Below are 25,345 nucleotides of genomic sequence, written 5' to 3' on the forward strand. Positions count from 1 at the left end.
CATTATCATGGTTACCACTTAGCACAGCTGGTGGTGTGGTGTTTACATGAATCGGTAAGGGTCTGCAGTCAATAGGTGGAGACAGCTATTGCCCGTTACTTTTAGTTGCACATAGATTAATTGCTTGAAAAGAATTTTCAAAATACACATTCCTTGATATCCATCAACTCCTGCAGGCATCATCCGAAAGGGCTTTGTGGGCTGTCTCAAGGACGTGTATTTTATGAAGAATTACAACCCCTCTGCTCTGTGGGAGCCTCTGGATTGGCAGAATTCTGAAGAGCAACTCAACGTGTACAACACCTGGGAAGGATGCCCCTCCTTGCTGCAGGAGGGGGCCCAGTTCCTAGGGACAGGTAAGGTCCTCAGGTAGCCACGGGGCACTGCCTAGCATGCATGCTCTATCCTTGGCGTAGCTTAGTCTCTCCTGACCGATTACTTTGACCTCTTAGGAATACCTGGTATGCCACGGTGCCCATAAATATATGCTCAAAGGTGGGGAACATAACATAAATTGTAAGACTTGTGAATATACACGTAAAATCGTGTGTAAGCTCTAGGGTGACCCAAAGCAGCTCTCAGTTTACACGTGTTCGTGTCAGAAATGTCCATTTGGAAGTCAATTGTTTACCTAGAATAAAATTTATGTAGAAAGCTGTTTCAAAGGAGTTACCAGGTTAACCCCCAAATACCTCCTTATTTTAGTACCTAGACGGACACTATTGCTCAGAGGAAAATTTCAGCTTTGTGATGGGGTAAGTAGGTCATCAAAAAAGAGCTAGAGAGGACAACCCCTCTCATTGCCATTTCCCCAAAGGGCTACAGCAAAGGCTATATGGTGTCCCCAGCACGTCCCCACCCACAGTCGCTGCCTGGCAGCCCTCCAGGAGAATGGGGTGGCGGTGGGGAACACGGTGATTAGCAGACGTGACTCATTCTTCCAATGAAAGTCCACCTTTGCCTCCTGCCTTTGTAATGAAGTTGGTCAGTTGTTAAGTTGCTTAAACTACATTCAGAATAGCAAGCTACATGATATCATAATCTGTGCACTTTTTCATTGCTCTTTCTCATCGTCGCTTTCAGAAGTCCATGCAACTGCTTGTTGCTAATATTTATGTAAAACGACAATAGCCTTAGCTGTATCCATGATTTAGAGAATAAATTATTTCCTCTTAAAAGGTATGCCAACTTCATTCTGCCACTTCTGTACAATTACGAGGGGGGTTTCTTACCATTGAATTGCATCTTCTTATGTGAGAGATGCAAGGATGGCACATGCCCTAGGGGTATCTTACGGCACATGTACAATGCTGGCTTTCCACACGCTCACATGTACGCATTCCTTTCTTTAAAGGATTCCTGGAGCTTTACCCATACATGTTCCAAGGTGGACTGGACTTTGAGATTTCTTTCACCTTCAGAACAGACCAGTTGAATGGATTGCTTCTCTTCATTTACAACAAAGATGGACCTGATTTTCTTGCTGTATGTGAATTAATTCAATCATATTTACCTTACAATGTCAGGTCCAACTTTAAATAAATAAACCAGGGGTTTGCATTATACCGAATTCGGGTTTCTTTTCAAATTTACTTTTGTTTTTATATTTTTTCCCCAAGTCATGTTCAGTGTTGCAGTTCTATGAAGCATTTTATATTTTAGGGTCTCAATGATTTTTTAAATGACCATTGTTACCACGATCATGTAGATTGTAATTTTAATAAAACAGTATAAGGGATTAAAATCCAGTTTACTGCAATAGCATAAAAGTGCAGCGAACACCCATGGAGGTAGCACCCCACGCAACACTAAAATGTTACCCATTTTTACATCTACCTCTCGGGTCTCCCCCAGCCCATTTCCTCGTCTCCCTCCAGAGCTCATATGTCCTCAGAAGCTTGTGTTTATTGTTCTCTCTCATGCTTGTAGTTTGAACGCCATGTGTGAATGTCTAAAAATTCTTGCTTTTGGCTTTGAAAAAAATGGTATTGTACTCTTATTGCTCCTGACTTTCCCGAATACTAGCTGCCCTGGATTTCCCTGAAATCTGCTGGCTTCTGCAAGATCATTGTCACCTTAAATAGATTTACTCTACTTTCCCTTAAAACATTGCTCTTAACCAAACATTCTATATTCTTTTCCTTTTTCTTTTCTCTCTGTGTACACTAACTGGATGATTGTATTGATCTCGTCATGAACTTTTTCCATTTTACTGGCCTGTCTTTATGGTCAGCTGCCTCAAGGAAACTTCCTTTGGGTGTCTTACAGGCATTTCAACGTCCCCCCCTTCCTGATAAAAACAACAGTAGGCAGTCTTTCTTTCTGCTGCTTTGTGTATCGTGATGGTGGAAAAACACACCCAAGCAAGACAGAGGGATGTCCCCATGTGTCCTTGTCTGACTTCATTCATATAATACATTCAGCCGCTCGCCAGGTCCCACTGGGTAGCTTTGAAAAATCAGCACTTAGATTGAATTTTCACTGTTATCATTATTATTATCCTTAGTTTCATCTCTCTCATCATTTCCCCCCAAATTATACTGATTCCCTAAGAGTTTTCTTTTCTTTTTTTTTAAATTCCAGTCCAGCTTTTATTTCCAGTATATACTTCTGAGGACTGGGAGGGTGAATTGTTAGCTAAGATAATGGTGTAAAGAACAGGGGTGAACATTTTTTTTATCACTCAAATCTTTCAAACATCTTGCTTCTACATACCTGGCAGGACTTTTCCTACCTACCCCACCCACTTACAGGCATCCTCTGTCTTCCCTAACTTGGCCCCTTTCTCTAGACCTAATGAGCTTGTACAAGTCCCCAAGCCTTTGGATGTGTTAATCCCCTGCTCGGATGGTCCTCCAGGGATCCCACACACCTGTACTGGAAACCTTCCCCAGCTCCCAGGAGCTCTCGCACTGCACCCTGTTACGGTGCTGCTCCGCACGCTTGCCTCTGCTGTGAAACTTCTTTCTCTGGCCTTGTTTGCTTCACTAGACGGGACTGATCTCCAGTGGTTAAGTATCCTGTGGTCACTGATCTGGCTGCTAACCATTTAAAACCTAGTAAAGATAATCGTCATGTACCGTTTTGAAGGAAAACATATTGGAGGCATTTCTTGTATCATGAACACTTGAGCAGGGTATGTTGGGATTAGGAAATGGCACCGTCATCTAGAAGGGAGCCAAGAGAAGCAATTATGTTGGTTAGAGATTTAGAACATCACAACTGAAATGGTGACTCAGAACACATCTTAAAAATTTGAAATTGAGTTCACCAACCAGTTCAAATAAGCTTAATCAAGCTTGACATTTCATTTTCTTATTGTCTTGTCATATTCCGCCCCCCAAAACTAAATTGATATATGGAGTAGTAGTTGCTCATTTTCTAAAATCTCGAAAATACCAGTTCAAACTGTTCTCTTCAATCACTTATGCTAGTGTTTAAGCTTTATGTTTTTACCCTCCCCCGACAAAAAAAGGTCCTGCCTACATCATATTGTATGATAGCATATAGTCATTGCTGAATAGACATTTTTTGCCACAATACAAAATTCTTCATGTCAGTTATCAGCTCGCAAAGTACTTCATTGCACGTTACTCCAGTTTGGCTTAGAACAAAGTAGAATATTTTTATAGAGTGCTTTCGGGGAAATTTCTTGCTTTTCTTCAAGAAATTGACCTTCTGCTTGCTCCCAAACTGCCACTCTGCAGTCTTTTTATGTCTCTGTTCTCTCTCGCTTCACGTGAAACGCAGGTGGAACTGAAGAGCGGGCTCCTGAGCCTGCGGCTGAACACCAGCCTTGCCCTCACCCGCCTGGACCTGTGGCTGGGGCTGTCCTACTGCGACGGACAGTGGAACAAAGTCGTTCTCAAGAAGGCGGGCCCCGTTGTCTCAGCGAGCGTGAACGAGCTGACGGAGCGCGTGTCGGAGTCCAGAGCCCAGCCCCTGACGCTGAACTCCCCCGTGTATGTGGGGGGAGCCCCATCGTGGCTGCAAGACGCGTATAAACACCTGACTTTGGAACCAGGTAAAACCCCCTGGGGGAACCCCCAGGCTGTGACAGCCCTGGTCTTCGCAGGTTTTGGTGGCCCAGTGTTTCAGGATACAGCAATAGAGTCAGGCTACACCAACATCCCCCCACCCCTCTGTTGCAGAATTTGAAGCTCTTAAAAAAAGATTACAGACTCCTTCTTCAACTAGTTTCATATGTTGCCCTTAAGCGTGTGCCCTCATACATAATCAATATATTTATACATGCTTTGCCTATTTATAATCAATAGATTTATTATAACATGTCTTCAGAAAATATGATTTTAAATAATATGTAATATATATTGGTCTTTGTCATGTGTTTTCACAGAAAACACGTGTGGTTCTGGTTCTTTTGAACACTCATCACCACATTTAAAGATTAAGAGATGAATTAGGCTGGTGTGCACAACTAGGAAGAATGGCACTCAGTTCATAATAGGGTTGTTTTCTGATATGAACGCTGATTGTCTCCACACGTTTCAAAGGTGCTCCCACGCAGCAAAGCACGCAAAAAGGTGGGCTGAGCTGAATTTCAAAGTTCTTGTGAAAAATCTCTCTCTGATTCCTAAGAACCATGAGGGAAACGTTCACGAGTGTGTGAGCCATAACTAAAGCAAGTATTTAACCCATATATCACAGTGAAACACGTAACGTACTCAGAGGAAAAAGTAACTCATGTAGCGCATAGCATCTGACTCGTATAATGAGCGAGCCCAATCGGAGAGCCTAACTTTAGAAGGCTGACCGTGACTTAGTGCGCTTGTGTGCCAGGCGCGGTTCTGAGAGCTTCTACGGGTGGGAGGGGGCTCTTCCCAACAAGCCTGTGACTGAGGTGTTGTTATTTGTAGCCCCATTTGACAGGCGAGGGACCGGAAGGGCTGGGAGGAAAGTCGTTTGCCCAAGGCCCCATGGCTGGTGGCAGACACAGAGCGGGCGCGTTCACGGGCCCGGCTTCCTCATAAGTGTTCTCTCTGTGGGCAGGGGCCAGTGCTCCTTCTCTCTGAAGCGGGGGGCCAGCTCGGGACTCAGCGCACTCCCATGCGGAAAATGTTCTCTGAGCCTTTCAAAATCTGCACACTGTGAACGGTTAAAACTTCCAGGGAGCAGGTTTCGCCCATTTGGGGAGTACATAAAGATTTAAATGCCTCGGAATGGGAAATATATGGCAAGCCCTCAGAAGACTCGCAGAAGGGTACGAGTAAGGAGTTAATGAATATCTGAGGTGGGAGACAGTAATGACATTTCCAAGGCACTTAGCGTGCAGCAGCAGCTGGAAATATTGCGTCTGTATAAAGGCTCCTCCTGATGTTCAGGTTTCGGAGGTTAGAAAGAGCTCCAAAACCCTCTCCATGAGCGAGACTCCTCGGCCTTATTTACAGCTAGGAAAAAAATCTCCCTGCCTGTCAAGCATTACCCTTCCCAACTCCCATTAGCCAGGGTGGCCCTAGGGGCGTGGCCTAAACTATAATCATATACTGCTAGAAGTTTAAAACATCAACATAGACCCAAGGGGAAGGATTTAATCTGCACTATATGACTAAATCTGTAATACTGAAAGATATTTTATTTATGGGTAATACTAAATTTTTATCATTGCACTGTCAGCCACATCAGTGGTTCTCAGGCCACTGATAAAATATGAAGTGTGGTAGCTGGGACATAGGAAGAATTCAATACAATTAGCTGGTATTGTTATTATTATCCAAGATATATTGGAATTCCCTGGAAATGTTATTAAAATGCATATTTTATGACACTGTCCCCTACAATTCGAGCATAGATGCATTGAGTGATACTAATCTTTATAAGTAACTACCTGTTTTATATGGAGTTCAGGAAAATATTCACTATATAGAGGTGCTGCCTACACAAAATATTTAAATCATAATTCAGATTAATCATGTTCACGTGCTGTATTTTTCAGTCCATTAGCATCAGTCTTAAAAATCTTCCTACGCTTCTCAATTAGCACCTCTTTACAGAGGCTCTATTTTGTTAGGGTTCCCCCCCCAACCTTATCCATTAGTGTTGTAATGTCCCTTTGAATCAAATGCAAATTAATGTTTCTCTGTGTTTTGGAAATGCTGGCCAACATGCTTTGCTGAAGATGTACCAGCTCAGAGCCCAGGCGTAGCTTAGAACTATCACGTGGGACTGTCCCTGGCCTCCAGGTTGGGAGCGCCTGGGCGTGGTGGCACGTGGTGGCCTCAGGTTCGGTTCTGTGCAGCGGCTGGGCAAGAGGAGGCGGAGCCAGCCTTGTTACCAGGCCAGGAGCCTGCGGTTGGACAGCTCCCCCCAGGAAGGCCACTGGCTGGGTTGTCAACCCAGAGCTCTGGGGCAGCTTTTAGTGACTTGGAGGCCTAAGGGGCGGGGGGGTGGTGGTGGGAGGGTTTGTTTGTTTGTTTGTTTGCGATGCTCACAAAGGCAGGGAAGCAAGGAAAGGGGGCATCTACTCGCCCCCCACAAACAGATCCTCCCCCCTCTTCTCATCCTCACAACCCGTTCGAATGTGGAAGGAAGTCAGGCCGCATTCCTGGTGGGAGTGTTTTTGGGGCACAGATTTGAAGGACCATTGCAAGTTCGTTCTCAGGGCTCTGCCCCACAGGGGCCAGAGAGACCCACACTGACGCTCAGGCACCTTCCCCCGAGGTCTGCCAGCAGAGGCCACTTCCCCAGAGGACTAGACCTCGCAGACCTCCTGCTGTGACTCCGGACCCTTTTCTTTGTCAGTGCAGGAAGGGGACACTCTGCCGGTGGCCTTCCCCATGTTGAAAACTCCATCCTGTAGATTAAGTCTTAAGACTTTCTTCTTAAAATTTTAGAAATTGTGCAGAAATCAACAAACGTTACCATAGTAACTGTTTTCAGACGTGCAGTTCGGTGGCGTCAAACACACTCACGTTGTGGTGCGATCATCTCCAGAATTCTTCCCATCTTGCAAACTGAAACTCCTTGCCCCTTAAACTTTCAGTGGGATGTTTCTTATAACACACCTCAGGGCTCGCCAAAGCCGCCTTTCCACTGTTGGCATCCTGTTGGCAGGGAAACCGGACAGGGTCCGGAGCAGTTAGGTGAGTCGGCTCCGTGCCGTCAGAAGATCACTGGTGAAGAAATTAGAATTTTTAGCTGTTGCATTGTCAAGCAGATGCTTTTTTGTTGAGCTTCATTCCTTTCAATTCAGTTCACCCAACTTACTGAGTGCCTACTGTGTGTCCAAGACAGACTAGCAGTACTGATCTCCTGGGCCTAAAACAGGGTGAGGAATAGCACCGGCATTTCAAAGGGAAGAGGCTGCCACTTAACGTGTCTGGAGCCAGAGTAAGACATCATATAAATGCTGAAGACAACAATATGGCCGCTGTTACTATTACCTTATTTTACTGTTCAGCATTTGCTTGGATGGTTTATTTCCACTTTCTGTGGAGGTGCTTTCATCTTGACAATCACATGCTCAGGGCCTTTCGAACTTGACAATGCTTGTTCAGAATGCGTGTGCATGTGCGTGTGTGTGTGCTACAGCGATCTCAAAGGCAGTCTGCCCATTTCTTCCTTCGTCCCTCAGAGCAGACGTCGGAGCAGAGGACTGCCAGACCTCGTGAAACTGATGTCTGTTTACACAGACTGGCGTGGGACTCAAAGCCACTGCGAGTCCCTGGCTGGCTGCCTGCCCCACGGTTTTCCCCCTGCGTTTCCTCTGTGTTCTGTGTTCAAGTTCACAGACCCGAACTGCACCACGGTGGTGCTAGAGTCAGCTATGCAGATGACACATTCACTGAACCTTCAGTGTTGCCGTTGCTGCAGTCGGTCCCTGTCTTGCCAACATAAACCCCAAACTAGCACCACCGTGTACATCCTGGGTTCTGGAGCTCCATGAAAATGGTCGCACACAGACCCAGCACCTCTGTCTGCAGATATGCCTGGGACTTAGTTCTGTGGCCCCGAAACGATTGTCACGGGATTCCTTGCAATATCCCAGGACTCTAGAGTACTTTGAAACTCTGTTCTCCCTCCTGTTGTCCTGCATAATATCCTTTAAGGGTATTTTCCCCCCAAAAGATCTTCCTGAATAATTATGCTACTTCAAATACTTATTTTTGGGGCCCATAAACCCTGACTTTTATAGGGAACTTCATTCGTTGGAACTGTGGGGTACGTGGATACCCCCTGCCGTAATGTGGAATCGCCTGTTTTATTTCAGTGGCGTATATACAATGAGAAAAATGTGCATAACGAATACTTTCAGTTGCATAGAAGTCAGTCGAATTATACTTATCAGCTTATATGTTTTTTTCAAAATAACAATTATTTCCTTGAGATAACTTCGCCTGATAAAGAGCAAGAGGAGACATCCAGGATTTCCCAAGGAGACTTGCGAGTTTAAAACTTGGTATCTAAAGCAGCCCCCACCCACCTCATGAACACGCACGGCAGAGGACAGAAACGGTAGGGAACCAATGGCCCCGGCCCTCCGGGTGATGCCGACCTCTCACCCCCGCCAGGTTTCGGTGGCTGCATGAAGGACGTGGCGTTCGCACGGGGTGCCGTTGCTCACTTGGCGTCTGTGTCCAGCGGTGCTGTCAGAGTCAATCTGGACGGGTGCCTGTCAAGTGACAGCGCAGTTAACTGCCGGGGAAATGACTCCATCCTGGTGTACCAGGGAGCAGAGCGGAGCGTCCTCGAGCACGGCCTCCAGCCCTTCACAGGTAACGTGGAGGTGCGCCGAGTGGATCGTGACATACCTCTTCCCTGTGCCCTCCGCCCCCTGCCAGCCGCCCCTGGTCTACCTGACTCATTAACTTTACTTTCTCCTCCTCCTTTCCACTTAAGAATACCTGTATCGAGTGATAGCCTCACATGAAGGCGGTTCCGTCTATAGTGATTGGAGCCGGGGACGAACCACCGGAGCCGGTAAGCATTCTTTACCTTCAAGTGTGTATGTGCCACATCCATGTTTGTGCCACATCTGTGTTTGTGCATCCATGTTTGTGCATGTGAAGGAAAGGAAAGAGTATCACTCGGAAGCAAGGAGTGTGTTTGCAGGCTTGCGACAAAGCTTGCCTTGGTGGGCAGATGTGTCAGCCGATAGCTCAATGTGGCACTTTTGGTTTTCCAAGAACTTAGTTAAGTACTGGCCTGGGCTTGATTCTTTCCTCTGAGGATGCAGAAGGAAGTTGCTTGTTGTCTTAGGGATTTCACGGGCCTGGATCTACAGGAATGTAGCCAAGGACAGGGACCCTTCTTGGACTGCAGAGACCCTGGGAAGCTACAGCCGGGATCGCCATTAAGTGGGGGTGGCGACCTCTAGCCTCCCCGTGGCAGAAGGTGCAGAAACCTGCACCCTGGTCGGAAGCGCGTGTCTTCTGCCCCCTCGTGACAGATGCGTGCCATGGTGTTGACTTGAGGGTCTCAGAAGGACTCACCCAGGATAGAAATTGATGATCGGTCTAATTTTTTTGCATTAGCAGGGAGACAACTAGGAGATAGATAGAATACATTAGGTCTCATCTCAGACAACTGATTTATAAATGCGTTGAGCTTCTGACAGTGACCAAAACATCTTTTCACGGAATGTCATCACAGGAAGGCATTCATCACAAAAAGTTTGGTGAATCAGTACCCTCCTACCCTTTCGGGTCAAATATCTGTCAGCAAGGCAAATCCATTTCCATATGATTGCCACTTAAATCTCTTAACGTTTATCCTTAGCAAGTAACAATTTATCTAAAGATATGTTTTTCACTAAGATATTCTCTCATACTTTTTATCAACAATGGGTTACTAACCCAGGCATCTTTTGTAGAATCTTGTTCATGTAAAGTATAATTAAGTACCAAGGTGAGCTACTAAGAATAATTTTTGAGGATCCCTGCCTTACAGATTTTCTAGAACAAGACAGCTTGACACTTTTCCAGGATAATTCAGATTATCATCTCTTTGTAGGCAAGACAATGGATTGAATATTCTCTTAAAATCTTACTCAACTTCAGTGCTTGGAGAAAGGTCTGATATAAACTATGCATGTGTTACTGGAATGTCCTCTGGCCTCATTTCACATCCCTCTGCCTTATTAACAAATACACTATAAAGCCTGCTTTCAGCCTAATGCAGTAAACGGGTATCTAGAAAGTGCATCCCTTGCATAGCTTAACAGTCTCCATTTTGAGGACCACTGAGAAAGCCTGCAAAGAGAATTCTGAATTTATAGCAATGATCTGACCACAAAAACTTATGCCATAAATTCATATTTACAATCTGACCACAACACCAAGCAGCTACATGCTCCCAGGGGTTGGAGAATAATTGCACTATTTAATTATTTTTGAGTCAGTTTCGCTCTGTCCCCTATGAGAAGACCATCTGTTAGCCAGTCCTGGGCTCTGCCCTGCACCACATTTCAGAACTAATAAAATCAGCGTCGCTGCCGCTGTCCCCGCGCTGGCAGCCCGGCTGCCGCACGGTCCGCGTGCTGTCGGTGGGCACCCGCAGTGTTTTACCTGCAGAGACACGGGCTCTCTTCCTCTGGGCTTGCTTCCGCTCACCATCCTTCCTGCTCCCCTCGCCTCCCTGGAAGCTGCCCCGTTTGACCGGTCTGAACAGTAACGTCCGACCAGGGGGAGAGCTGGTGTGGGAACACCCAAGCCACATCCTCCGTCCGACGCCAGGGCTCCGGAGTCCGCGAGCGGTGGGAGCAGGTCCCTCATCCATCATCCTGCCACGGGCTTCCCGGGGCGTTCTCTCAGTGTCCCCATGCAGCCGGCTGTGATGGAGTTTTTCCTGATCAGCCCCGTGCAAGCATGTAATAAGTAGTTACAGGTATGGATTGTTCAAATTAGGGGGCCAGGCTCGTCAGGGAGGTCTTGCAGTTGCTTTTTAAACTTCTTCCTTTCGAGTTGGTGTTTTGTGATACTCTGAAGAAAATGTCCCTGAAAATGATTGTGCTGAACCTCAGGGGAAGAGAAGCTACTTTAACCCAGGAATGTGCTTCGCGATGTATCTGTATATCCTATCTGACGGAATTTTGATTTTTTTAAAATTAATATGAAAACAATGGAATTTGGACAATGAGATCAGGCGTTCAAGTACAGTGCCATCCCATTGTGATATTTTTTGGCTAACATGCCGAAGACATAAAAGTGTCAAACCTCTATGTATAATAACACTAATTATCTTGCTTCGGAGGGGTCCATCCTTACAGCATTTGAACTTGTTATCTGCCCACCATCCACCTCCTGCTTTATGAGTGATGTCTAAAGCATGTCGGCTACGTTAAATATTTTGGGAAAGCCTGGACTAGCCTCGAAGGAATGTTATGTCGACGGAGTTTTGATGGTTTTGAAATATCGCTTAAACCAAATGGCTAAAGATGTGCAGTCATATTAAATCAATGCTGAAAAGTTACAACTCTAATAAATTGTATTTATGCTAATGGTCGAGTCTGATTTACTGCGGCCGTTAACGGTGAAGAATGGGGCCGCGGTCTTCCCAGCATGGCCGTTTCCTCTACTCTCGCTTCCGTCCCCCCGCAGCTCCGCAGCGCGTGCCGCCTCCCGCCCGAGTCCGCAGCGCACACGGGCGCGGCGTGGAGGTGGCCTGGGATGACCCCGCCGTGGCGAGGGGTGTGATCGAGAAGTACCTCCTGCGAGCCTACCGGGAGGGCGGCAGCCCCCACCCACCCCGCACGCCCGCCGCCACTTCGGAGCTGGCCAACGCCAGCGCCCGCTCAGGTAAAGGCAATGCCTTATGGGGGCAAGTCTTCGTAATTTTCTGTTTGTTTGATTTTAAGTAAGAACATTCTTCAAGATCCTGCCCCACGAGCCCATTCGTTATCCACCTATGTTTGCCTGATTAAAGACAAGACCCATCTAAGGAGACGGGAGTTTGGACCCCTCCTAGGATGAAAAGAAGACTTCTATAATACCCTTGCTTTTATGCATAGCTTCATTACAAGATTGATATTCTCTCTGCCCCTAAAAGATTAGTTCACAGGTGTTTACAACCCTTCAAAGCCTCTAGACGTCTTTTAGTGATCCTGCACACACGAATGCCACCAGCTCACCTATTTCACCACATAAAAGTTTACACCGTGGGACTGGCCGAGTTCACAGCACCGTTAGTTATCGTAAAATTGTTAATTAAACCTAATTATGCCCAGGTAGAGGAGTATTGGAGCACCAGCGGTTTGACGGGCACACCGGAGAATCCGTTTCTCACAGGGCGGCATACTGTGCTGCTGACGCACCGGAGTGGGTTAGACCCATGCACATACATCACACACCCACGCCCCAAACGCAAATTTGCATGCACATGCAGTTTACAGCTTCGAGAATGTTAAAGCCCCTTTGAATGTAGGGTCAGATGTAGCCCTTTGTCCACAAAAGCAAAATGCATCAAAAAATCTGATAGGGAAAAAACATGTTTTGCTCTGTCACAGAATTTTATAACTTGAACAATCATATGGCTTTTAGAGTAGCCTTAATTGTCTTCCTGGCGTATCTATTGGTCCCACCGCTCCAGCCCTGACTGCCTGTTCTAGACTCATTAGACTCTACAGCTCAAATATATCAAAAGTCTCTTTTTAAATTCATATCTTTACTTTGTCTTGTCTTTAACCACCTTGTAGAAGCCCACCCTGACATCATCCACAGTTCAGCGTTGCCCCGTCTGTGAGCTTTATCTAAGTGAGCTGGGGAGAAAAAAAAAAAAAACGGTTCATCACTAAAAATTCTCAAAGTACATTTTCCAAGTGAGCCCTCAGTAATGACACAGTTCCCACCCCACTTTTATCATAAGCTCCTTCTTAGTAAATATTTGATATTTCCCAAACTATCTAAATGCTAACCTCCCTTCCTCTTCCTGCTTGGTGGATGAGATCCTCTTACACACCGGAGAAGAAGTAAAATCCACCATGTGTGATTTTTGTTGTTTTTTTTACAACCAAGCATATATACTAATTGCATTTTGCTGACTGATTGGGTAGTTTTTAAGGTTTAAATGAATGAATACATGCTAAAACATTTAAAATGGCTTTCGGCATATAATAGGCATTTGCCATCACCACTATTTTCATTTTTATTTTTCTCTTTTTCTGTTCCTGCTTTTAACAGAGCTTTCCTTATTATATCAAAAATAAAATCTTCAGAAGTCCTCTGTTGCTAACTCTTGTGCCTTTTCCGAAATGTTACTGATGGGTCTGCTGTCTCCACCTCGGTGGTTCACAATTGTGAAATAACTAGAGAAGGACATATGTAGACGCTAATTGTAAAGATTCTAGAGAATTCCAGTGTTGTCGGGTGGACCTTTATTGTACAGAATCAGGACATTTGGGGTGGGGGGGGCGGTGGGCGGGCATGAATTGAGAGGCACCAACGCCAGCTTGGATAATTCTCCGAAGTCAGAGGCTTCCAGAGCACACAGAAAGGAATGCTGGAGCGAGAGGGGAGGGGTGCGAAGGCGGAGAGCCCCGGAGTGGGGTCTGGTGGAGGTGTGGGGGTGTGGAGACCCAGAGGTGGCGGCTGCTTTCCCGGGGGTCTGAGCTGACCAGGAGCCCCAGAGAAGGAAATGGGGAAGTTGTTCATGAGCAGTTTTGCTCTTGACACTGAAAGTAATGCTCCTGCAGCATTTCTCTGGTGACTTTTGTTGAGATTGCCATGTTTAAATGTGGTTGTTAGAGTGGTAGTTATTTGGATTTTGTTTGTTTTATTTATTTTTTTTGAAGGAAAGGATGATATGGGATGCATAGGCAACTTAACTGTACTGGTTTCCGTCGGGTTCTTAGCCTGTTAAGTTCAGAAATATATCAGAAAATGTGTTTTTTTCCTCTGTTATATAGCAACTCTTTCTTTCTTCAGATCTGGGTCTTTTTCAGCTTAGAAATGTTGATGTTTTTTATAGGATCATTACTTCTGGTGAGAAATAACAGTTTTCCATATCGTCTACTTCTTCCCAGCTTGTTTTTTATGTTAGTGTCCAGAACACAGCTTGTGGGGTCGAGTCAGCCTCGGTTTACACTTCAGCTATGTAGCTTGTCAGCTGCATGCTCTCAGGCAAGTGTAAAAACATAGATAAAAAATGAATTACCTAAATAAAATACCTTGCTCAGAAATAGGCACATAGTAAATGTCCAACAAATTAGTTATCTTTATACTCTCTAGTCCCTGAATTCTAGATTATTGCTTCACAGTGGCTTCCCTTTCATTCTTCTGATTGTTGCACCGTCGCATCTACTCTTTGAGCCTTTGAAGATAATTTAAAGAATTGTTTCTGTGTCAGTCTTTTGTATAATTTGCATTTGTCCCTCATCTCATCCAGCTTGCTGTGATTACTGCCTCCTTCTCGATATTCTCAGTTTTCATCTCTCTGTTTAACACGTGCCTTCTCCCTCTTGTTTAATGAGTTCCAAGATTTTGGGGTCTTATGCCTAGCAGGAAACTGACGATTTCTAAATGTACAGGTCCCCTGAATGAAATCTCCCCAGAACGTGAGGGTGTTCTCTAATTTGAATGTGTTCTGTTCTTCCTTTGAGGTGACAGATGTTTTCCCTTGAGCTACATGCTCCCCAAAGCACCCCCTCCCCCATTTAGCTAAATGCAGCCCCACCCCTACCTGTAGAATTCAGTTGTCCCATCCCTAAGCTTGTCTTCAGACTGGGGTTGCTCAAGAAAATAAAATCACTTTCAAATGATTTCACTGGACACCTCGTTGTTAATAAAAACCTTCCCCGGGAGTATGATGGGGGTCAGCGGGTACATTTGCAGCTTCATTCTTCTTGGGGTTTCCAGAGGAAGGGTGCTGAGACCTCCAGGGCATTTTCCACTCAGGTTCAGCTCCCGTTCGCCTTGGGCTCCCCTGCAAGTCTTCGTTTGTCTTTGTTTTGTGTTTTTCCACGTGTTTATAAACCTTTGGTCGGTGCACTGGGGTTCTTGCAAGGCAGTGGTTCTCCACCATGCTGCACGCTAAGCTCCCAGGGGCTCTCAGGAATATTGGTCCTTCTGTGTTGCCTGCAGACGGGTTCAGCCTCTGGGCTCAACAGCAGCCCGCGTGTGGGCATTTAGGTGGTTTTGGAGTGTGAAGCCAGCATTGGGAAACCCTGGGAGAGAGTGGCGTTTGCCCAGTGATCGAGTTTCAGTTTCACCCAGAGATTCTTATACCAGGCTCCACCCAGCCATGGAACCTTGAAAATGTAGGCTAAACAGAGTTCACCATCTATGGAAAAATGCTAAAATAGGGAAAGTATGTAGAGAAAATGAGCAAAGGAAAACGATAGACACCGAAAATAAGTCAAATGATGATTGGGAAGAACTGATACATGATGGTCACACTTATAAAACGCAGAAGGCAAATGGGAAAAAAAAATGAATATTAACTAAGGGAGCTGGGAGGATAGAATAGCGAGACGGAATATTTACCACTAATGAATCTGGCTACCAGAGGACTCAACGAGGGAAATCCCAGTAGCACGGAGAGTCCAAGGGTTAACAGCCCCACTCAAGAGCAAATGGGCCCCTGTGGGCCACGGCGTCCGGGCTCCATGCCCTGCGGAGGCCAGGGTTCAGAGCAGGGAGTTCCTGTGAGTTCATTTCCTCAGCTGCAGCCCCAGGGTAGGAGGGCCTGCAGTTACCATCCAAGTGGGTCTTCAGGCTTCCCGCAAAGGGCTCCAATTAGCTGCTCAGCCTCGGCTGATTCTCCCTCCAGCCCCATTAACAGGCAGAGCTGCCGCCCCCGAGAGACGGTCCTGGCCTTCCCCTGGCAACCCAGGGCCGCTCGCTCACAAAGGGCCTTGACAGTTGGACGGGAGGTTCTACTAAGAATTTGCATGTATACAATATCTTTTCTTTTCTTACGTTGTTTAAACATGTAAACTTTCCATCATACTTTGTAGTGCTAGATATGTAACTGTTACAAAGACAATATTTTGTCAATTTTTGCATTGCATGACATGGAGCTAAAGACTAGGACGTTATATTCCTTTCCCAAATAGATAAATTGATGGTAATAATAGTTATTATTCCCTATGGTTTAGCAGAAGAACCAACAATAATCTTTCCGATGACCCAAATAAATCTAAATTTATACAGAAAAAGATACTTTCATTTATAACACAGCTTTTGCGGTGAAAACTGCCTCAGTCTTCATATACGTTAGTTGCTCCTCTACCGGCAGCACATGGGTTACATACTGAAGATATGTCTCTCATTTTTCTCTCTCTTCCACAGCTTGTGGTAATAATTAGTGATTCTCAACTCTGTGGATCATAAGGTAATTCCTGAACTACTTAAAAATGCAGATTCTTGGGCTGCACAGGCAAGGTCTGTGCATTTGGCCCGGCATTGGAAATCTGCCTGTTTAGTGCCAGTGTTCTAGCTGGCTCCCCTGCAAGGGCCCACGGAGCACTCACTGGGAGATGCTGGGGGGAGAGGAACGGCCAGCGGAGGGGGGCCCCTTTCCCTGCTGGGCCTGGCGTATCCCTGTTCTGTCTGTTCCTGCCCCTCGCTCCTACTGCAGGAGCTCTGCGAGCGGAAGCCGGACGGTGAAGACACAGAGGTCGTGTGAGTGGGGCTCTGCCCTTAGGCATGGCTCTTCTGAAGGGCGCCACTGTTGCTGGCCAGTGCTGAGAGCAGTCGTTTTGTTGTTGCTGCTGTTTTTTTTTTTCCTATTGTGCTAAAGCACACATAACAAGCAATCTGCTCTTATACCACCAAAATATAGTCCAGACACTCTTCCTAACATTATATGATGTAAAATATTAAATTTTTATGCAGGGAAAGAGTATAGACGGGTTTTTCATTTTTTCATTAATTTCTGCTGAGAGACTGAGAACCCAAAATAACAGTGACTGAAGAAAGATTTAAGTTTTCCTCTCTCTGGTAAGAGCTATTCAGTTAGTCCATGTTGTGGGGGGCAAGCTCACAGGGCCAGAGACACATGTATTTCATCTTTCTGCTATGGCACGCTTAGGGACGAGGCTTCTGCCTCATGGTCCAAGGCGGTTGCTGGAGCTCAGCCATTCAGCCTGGATTCCATCTAGCAGAAAGAAGGAATGAGTGAAGAAAAACATGTACATTCACTTTAAAGACATATTTCAGGAGTTACTCCTTCACTTCTGGTTACATTTTAAGTTCAGAACTTATCCACATGTCTATACCTCACTGCAGGGAATCCTGGGAAATGTCCTTACTCAAAGCAGCCATTTGCCCAGCTTAAAAAAAATCTTTACTGTGGAGGAAGAGGAGAATATATTGTATAATACAGGGTACTTGGTGGTCTTTGGCACAATAGGCAAACATGAATTTCAAAAATTCATTTTGATGATAGTATGAAAAAATGACTTTTGAGGAAGTCTGCCATTTTATAGTACTTCATAAATTAATATCACATATTTGCAGTTTATTACAAATTCTTGCTTTAAATGTAAATCTTGAAAGAAATTAGTCTGAAGAATTCACAGGACAAAAATATAGCCTAGGACATAAATAACGAAAATAGAAATGATGTAATGTTCCCGCTTAGCGAATGTAGAAGAGTTTCATTAGGTAATGCAGTGTTGATGAGCTAATGGCTTTGTCTAACTCTCCTGCATCCATAATGTGCCCGAACTACTTTCACACTGTGATATCTTCAGGTAGAGATTTTTACAAGTTATTTGTTTTACTGTATGCAGTAATCATGTGCAGCGAAGAATGTAGATTTCTTTTTGGAAACATTTTGTACCAAAATGATGGTAATATGTGTGTATAAACATACATGCATAGTGGTTATCAACTGGGCATGTCTGTACCACTACAGTATTTGATATAAATACTTCAGGGTTACCCATCAGATCTGATTTTTTAAAAAAGGAGCAGTCACTTCAAAGTGTCTGTTTTCTGACTTTTATGACTTTTGAATCTTTGTATTGTATCTGGCACTACTCAGGAATGTTATATATTAATATGGAAAAGTCCAGTGGTACAGTCAGCAGCACATACACACTGATATAAGTAGCATTTCTTGTGGATCAGTTGTTTTTGTAAAGGAGTATGATAGGCATGCACGCTTGCTCATTCTGGGAGACAGACACGCTGCTTTCTGGCTGTGCACAGTAGGTTTTAGTAATAAATTGGGGCCTCTTAACTCATTTTAAGGTATTTTAAATGAAATGCATGCCATAAAAAAGCATGCTATTATTTTTAGTGGTGTTTCTTCAACCAGTCCTTTTCCTTCCTGGGGAAAGTGGGGTTTCAGTCAGTGGCAAGGCCAGCGCCCCTGGAGTCGGGAGACGGGTCAGCTTCCCCTTCTGTGCCAGGGGTGAGGTCCCTCAGCAGGGGGGGGGGGGGGGGTGGCTCGCGTTGTCTTCCCTTCCCTCCTGGCTTCTCTCCTGCCTCCCCACTTAGTTGAGTCTAGTCTTTTCCTGGAGCATTCTAGTGGCTTCCACGTCAGCCCTTTGAGTCAGAGACGGAGTTAACCTGGGCGGGTCCTTCACACCTTCTGCAGAATCAGAATGACGATGACAGAGACTGAGGTCCCTGGCACAAGGCGTGGATGGAAAACATGAGGTTGGATGTCCGCCTGCTAGGAGAATCTTAGCTGGAAAACGTGTTGAGATCAATTAAAATCTTTCTTTAAGCCATTCTTTAAGACTGGGATTACAGCCTCCATTCTACGAAGAAAATAACAGAGGAAGAAAAATTCTCTTCCTATTTGTAAGCATCAAAATCTGTTTAGTCTTTGATCCAAGGTACATCATTTGCCACGCTCCTTACTAGAATTTTTAAAGGTCAGAATGTCCACTGGAAGGAAATGAAATGTAAAAAGAAAATGTTTTTGGAGTTTTCAAAAGATTGCCTTAGGTTTGCGGTACGTGTGTTTAGAGTTCCACCTTTTGCTGAAAATGGAAATTGATTCTTGTTTTCTAAATAGTAGGGAACCCTGACTTTCATTTAAAATATTACCAGAAACATAAAACAAACAAACAAACAAAAAACCAATGCCACCTTCCTGGGCTACTAAAAACCAGAGGAGAAGCAGCATCCTGGGTATGTTTCCAGATCCCTGCTAGACCGTTACATTTCCATCCATATTTAACAAATGTCATTGTTCAGTTTCATGGGGTCACTGTGTCAAAATGTCTCTGTTAGGACTTTATTTTCCGGGGTTCCTTCAAGCGGGCAGAAAGGAGGGCGTGTTGGGTTGACTTAAACTCTCTTTAATCCACATCCTGGATTGGTTTGCAACTCAGAACTCATCCTGAGATGTGCACTCAAAAATTAGTATTTGTCAGCACCGCCACTGCATCCGCAGTCACAGAGGGCTCCTTCTCTTCCGCCTCCCCTCCCCTGGCTGGCTGTCTTCTAAAGAGCGGGCTCTCCTGCTCTGTCCCCAGGTAGCTGTGGCAGCTCTGCCTGTGTGGTACCCTTCACCAGATGGCCCTCTTAATAAATGCCTGCTCCTGCCCACCTCACTGTCTTGATCCAAATGTGAAATGCCAGCAAATAAATAAGACCATTGTACTCTGATGAGTTCTCTGGAGATGGAGCAAAGCCCCGGGGAGAGGAAGCTAGAAACAGCTTTTCTGTTCACTGTGACGGCTGCTAATTACTGGCCAGTAGGTAGAAGACACCATTTAGATAGAATAAAATGTAAAGGGAAGGCAGAGAGACAGAGAGAGAGAGGAAGGGAGGGAGGGAGGACACAGAGTTTCAGCAACATGGCAGAGGCCTTTGATGATGCGAAAACACTCTTGGATTGTTCGAGTTCATCTGAAATGTTCCCCGGGATCTTTGCGAGCCTACGCTGGACTCCGCACCCGGGGTAGGCGGCTGCCGCGCGCGGGGGTTTCACGGCCAGACTCGAAGAGCAACGGAGAGCGAGTGGGTAATGAGAGCAGCGCAGCCAGTGCTTTAATTGAATTAAAAGCTGGGTGACATCAAAGCAGACACCTGTCCAATTACAGGCAGGCCGAGGTGTTTACCGTTGCCGCGCAAGCGGTTCGAAGATGACAGAAATCTTTCCGCCCACAGATTAACATAATGAAGGAGAACAGATTACAGTGGATGCCGGCCAAACACCCAGCCTGGCAGCTGGGGGTGGGGTGGGGCAGGGGGTGGAGCCCGCTCCAGTGTGCAAGCAGGAGAAGCAGAGGCCCTGCTCCTGCTCCAACGGCGTTTGGCTTTTCGAAAGGTGCCATTTTGCTCCGTGTCTCGGGGCACGGGTGTCGGGGCAGAGCACGCCTCGTTGTCTGCATGTGGTCACAGGCGTCGGTCTTAAAACGTCACCATCAGAGCTGGCCATGCTGTGGTTGCCCCGCCTCTCCGCACGTGGTTTCTGTTCCAGGCACGAAGGCCCCCACGGCTGGTGCCAGCTCCCCAGTGATTTTCTCTTAGGTCAGCCGGGCTGCCTCCAGTTAGTAATGTTTCTCGTCAGCTCCTTTGAAACTTGGGGTGAGAGCGAAGAGGGGGGAATGTTGGAAATAGTCATCTTATTGGTCCCAAGAAGCAATGTCGGTACTTTGCTAGCTCCCTGGAGAAGGTAGCTTGGGTGTGTGTGGGGGGGGGGGGGCGGTCCTTTATAGTGAGGGAGACAGCTGCGGAGAGGAAAAGGAGTGAAAAGTCTTCATTTTGGGGTTGAACAGCAAGTGTACACTTTGGTGAATGACCATACCAGCTGCTAGCAGACAGGGCAAAGAAAGACATAAAACGACATGCCCTTTGCACTCCAGGAGTTCACCCCAAGTCCCTGCGAAGGGCTTTAAAACTACAAGGTTCTCCAGGATAAGGCTCAAAACTTCCTCCCGTGACGCGCTCCCACCCCTCGCGTCAAATCCCTGCCCCTCTTCCAGCCTGGGCTCCGTGTACCCGCCAAGGCCCCCAGGGCTGCAGTTTGAAGGGAAGACACTTAACTTTCCCTTCAAACTCCCTTGGTGGGGCATGTCAGGATTTCTCAATGTTAAGCATTCATGCAAAGTGCATTATCGCTTAGCCCTGAGAGTTCTGGCCGTGCCTTCGCTGATGACGCTGATCTGCAGACCGAAGCTGGTGCGTTTCATGGGATACTAACACTTTTAAAACATCAATAACGCCTCCTCCATGCTTATTGAATGTCTCTTCAACTCTCCCTCTTCCATTATCAAAGGAGACTGGCGGGTTTCCTGACATGGTTGGGGCCGTTTTCCCTTTTCACGGATTCTGGTGACTAAAAGGGCACATGGAGAGTTCACAGGGCCTGCCTGGAGGTAGGGACAGCCCTCAGGTTCAAGGGGAAGAGTCTCCTCTCTGATGTGTCCCAAAGAAAAAGATTTGTGTCCAAGACAGTCTTTAACATTCTCACTGTTAAGACGTACTTCCTTACTGCAAATACCCGAAGTGCCGTAAAGGGAGACCACCCCACCTTCTCTTATTGGGTTTTCCGTGTATGCAAAACACATGCCATACTTTTCTGTTTAGAATCCCTTTATTAATATGTCACACCATAGCTTATTCAGCGTTTTGGGATATCTACTAAAATATACTTTTCAATGGTTATCCTCTTTTTGTCTTTTTTAAAAAAAAGATTTTATTTTTAGAAAGAGGAGAAGGGAGGGAGAAAGAGAGGGAGAGAAACATCAATGTGTGGTTGCCTCTCACATGCCCCCTACTGGGGACCTGGCCCACAACCCAGGCATGTGCCTTGTCTGGGGATTGAACCAGCAACCCTTTGGTTCTCAGGATGACACTCAATCCACTGAGTCACACCAGGCAGGGCTCTGTGTCTTAAGTATAGATCTCCTATCACCTTGGATTAGAGAGTTGGATCTTGTGAATGCCTTGTTTCCGTGAATATATACAGATATTCTGCTTCATATATTTATGTATTACTCTTACCCTTATGTTCCTTCTAGTTCTGATATTTTCTTAGATTAGAAACTTTCTTGAGATCACTTAATGTTCCAAGGCACCCTTCCCAGAGGCACATAGAAGAAAAATTGATAAATACTTTTTGATGATGACATATTACCATACTAGTACCTTTTTTTCCCTGGAGAGTATATAATGTAAGTGTGATTCTGACACTTAATGCAAGGCCTGCGGGCCGATCACTCAGCGATCTCTAGGCACCTGTCCAAGAAGGGCTCCCTTCCTTGCCCCTGGAGAGGATGCGCGTGCTCTCTTCCCCTGGCAGTTGCGGAACTTCTGTGAGCATCAACTTTAACCCACCCTGCTAAATTTCCCAGGACCAGGAAGCCAAAGACATGATCCACATGTCCCGACAATGGGGTCCCTCTGTCCCTTTTCTGACTGAGGGAAGGTCATTTGTTTAGTTGGCCAGCTCCCTTCTCTCAGCCCATCTGTTCGTCGTAACCTGACCAGAGAGAAAATGCTCGATCATTACACTACTCCTCTTACTGGAACAGATGAAAGTAACGTGTGCTTAGGGAAGGTCATTCCAGTGCTTGGGGGAACCTTGGCTCTCACACACAACATTGTGAGCAGGATCTCTCCTGGAAATAAATTAAAAAAAAAAAAAAGTGCTGCCTCAGCAAGTACAACACATTTTGGAAAGAGTGTGTTACAAACTACCCAGAACTTTCCACCCGGGATTCAGAGTCGGCAAGAACCAAAACACCAGCTTCCTGCTTTATCTCCCCTCCCCATTTTGCAGCTTTCTTTTCTCAGTGTGTATTATTGTTTCTCCTGCCTTGAAACAATAAACGCGAGTGCTTGATAAGTGGATGGAGAGATGATCTATCAACAGTTCCTCTCAGGACATTTCTTTGAGAACTCCAGGACTTTTCTATGGAATACAGTTTGGTCAACTCCACCACCAAAGCACGAAGCGGAAGGGAGCCAGTCTGATGAGAGTGGTATCGCCTGTGTTGAAAGGTACTTTCAGGGAGAAAAAGGTAGCAGAGGAATTGGTGATGCAACACACACACACAGTGGCTCCTTTAGTGAAGGCGAGAAAGCTTAAGTAGAACACTGAAGACCATTCAGTGAATGAGAACCCAGTATCTGGTCTGGCGTGGTCCTTCTGAAAGTCTGCATTAATACCATTCCTGCTAAGTCCAGCAGTGCCCTTCAGCTGTTATTTGGGGTGGGGGATGTCTCAGGATAAGGTATTAAGTAGAGCCAGTTTTCAACATTTCAAAATGATGAACTGCTTTTGTGGCTGTTCTCAATGATAATATTAAGCATCGTCATACTAAAACTTTCATTGCATGGACCTGTATGCAACCACTGTATCTGGACACAGTCTTTCTGGGTTTCAGCTAATTCATGCCCACATATGAGAACTGATGCTTCTCACTTGAGCCACATAGATGAAGTGATGAACAAAGGGAACTAATCTCATATGCCAACACCTTTTTTTTTTTTTGCTCTCTGCAGGACCCTTTCATTCTCCGTGGGCTGATTTATTTCCTGTTAGGATGGCATTATATGATGCAGGCATGCATATTGTCTTACTCAAATTCTTGCTGTACACATCTACTTGGCAATAAGAAGGATCTGACAAATGTCAAAGATTTTCAAGGGTAAAGTGCCTAGAATCTACCTTACCTTCGTTGTGAGTCTGGAACGTTGGGATCATGACGGAGGGATTAAGGCATGGAAAGACAGTGCTTAGGAAAGAGATTGGGATGTCAGGTCTGGATGGCGTGTCGAGAGTGAAATGTGGTGGGACACCATGTGGGGCACCTGGCCTGCAGGGTGAAGTGTAGAACCGGAGCTTTGGGGAGAGATGACATGTCTGTTGCTATCACGAGGTCGTGGAGAGGTGGGGCTCGATAAGCTAATAAAGGCCAGTGTTTAAAGAAGCCGGAAGACCCAGCCTTGTAGAGGAGAAGCTGTCTAAAGAACTGTGGGAGGAAGATGGGTCTGCCGGGTCAGGGAAGGAAAGGAGCTCTCAGCAGTTTAGAAGGACAACTCAGGAAATCGGACGTGGAGGGAGGCAGAGTCTGGTGAGTGGAGGAGGAAGAGGACTGAGGAAGGATTTCCAATCTGACACTTACAGTATTTAGGAGCATGGGATGGGCAGAAACTGGGCTGCAATGTAAACACAGCCCAGACTGACATAAACCGGTGCCAGAGTTCTCTGCATCGGGCACATTGTATTCCTGAACTCCTTCATCTCGATGGAGACACTTGGCAGTAAATAGGATTTTGTCCTCATGTCACAGGTGAAGCCCGTGAGGCCTCTCCTCCGTCAGGCCAGGCACTTTGCTCTCTGTTCACAGGTGAGGAAACTGAGTCACAGGGGTCCACACCGCTTGCCTGGCCCCAGGGGACAAATCAGTAGCAGAGTTGGCGCGTGAACCCAGCCAGCCTGGCCTGAGCACCCGTGTTTTTGTCAACCTCTCCGCCGCCCTGTGGTGAGGATACACGTGTGACGGTGCAAGTTTTCATTTAAGAGCTGTCGTGGGAGGGAAAATGAAAGAAACTGAGCTCCGGATGTGGGCTATAGTCTTGGAGATTTGAGGGGAAATGGCGATCTCTGTGGCAGGGCTGAGGGAAAGCAGGAGGTCCCAGCACGAGGGGATGGTGAAATTAGAGTCCACTGAACTTGGCCTGGGAGGGCCACACGTGCTTGCGTATTACTTCGCTGTCTCGCTGTCGTCCTTGGCCATCAGCTAAGACCAAGCTGCCGAGGGCAGCAGAGAGAGGACTCGGTACCCAGAGGGGTTCTTGGGGAGCCGCTGGGAGGAGGCACAGCAACACCAGGGACGGGATGGAGAGCTGGGAGGTGCCAAAACAAGCAGTGGCCGCAGTGTTTGCTTCATCCTGTGTCTTTGCTCTATTAATCTATGAAATTACCTCTTGGGGAGGGAGACTAGGGAAGCATGTATGTTAAAATATGTACAAACAATGCAAGCTGTCACCACTATTGGCACGTTCAAACAGTAGCATCCTCCAGGCTACTGAAGGCTTACTCCACGAAGGGATACCGTGGGTGGGGCCATTTTTATATAAGAATGATGATCATCTTTGTGGTTAGAATTAAAGACAGCTCTGGAAACCTTCTGCAGTGAACAACACTGGTGGACAAATATAGGAATCATGTTTCTGATACTTCTTGAATGCCCAGGATTAACTAAATGAACAGCTTCTGCCTCTTTGATGAAGAGGAGAAATCAATGCGTGGTTGCCTCTCACTTGCCCCCTACCGGGGACCTGGCCCACGACCCAGGCATGCGCCCTGACTAGGATTCAAAGCAGCAACCCTTTGGTTCACAGGGAGGTGCTCAATCCACTGAGCCACACCAGCCAGGGCTCGGCAGGCACTTTTAACTGCTGAACAAATCTTACACATCTACCACCGAGTCAGGTTAATTCAACACTTTTGTGAGTAATACGTCTGTTGAGGACAG

The 25,345-nt window shown here is 46.1% G+C and overlaps 1 protein-coding gene across 1 annotated transcript in view; it reads left to right on the forward strand.

The window, feature by feature from the left end:
- Positions 1-25,345, forward strand: part of USH2A (usherin) — a 511,215-nt gene that overhangs the window by 208,917 nt on the left and 276,953 nt on the right. Inside the window, exons 25-30 of the mRNA XM_028531335.2 lie at positions 177-356; positions 1,355-1,485; positions 3,751-4,024; positions 8,529-8,732; positions 8,857-8,937; positions 11,556-11,753. Of these exons, the coding sequence (XP_028387136.2) occupies positions 177-356; positions 1,355-1,485; positions 3,751-4,024; positions 8,529-8,732; positions 8,857-8,937; positions 11,556-11,753 (1,068 nt within the window). The remainder of the gene's footprint in view (positions 1-176; positions 357-1,354; positions 1,486-3,750; positions 4,025-8,528; positions 8,733-8,856; positions 8,938-11,555; positions 11,754-25,345) is intronic.

Source organism: Phyllostomus discolor, chromosome 15, assembly GCF_004126475.2.
Source record: "Phyllostomus discolor isolate MPI-MPIP mPhyDis1 chromosome 15, mPhyDis1.pri.v3, whole genome shotgun sequence".
NCBI classification, from domain to species: domain Eukaryota; kingdom Metazoa; phylum Chordata; class Mammalia; order Chiroptera; family Phyllostomidae; genus Phyllostomus; species Phyllostomus discolor.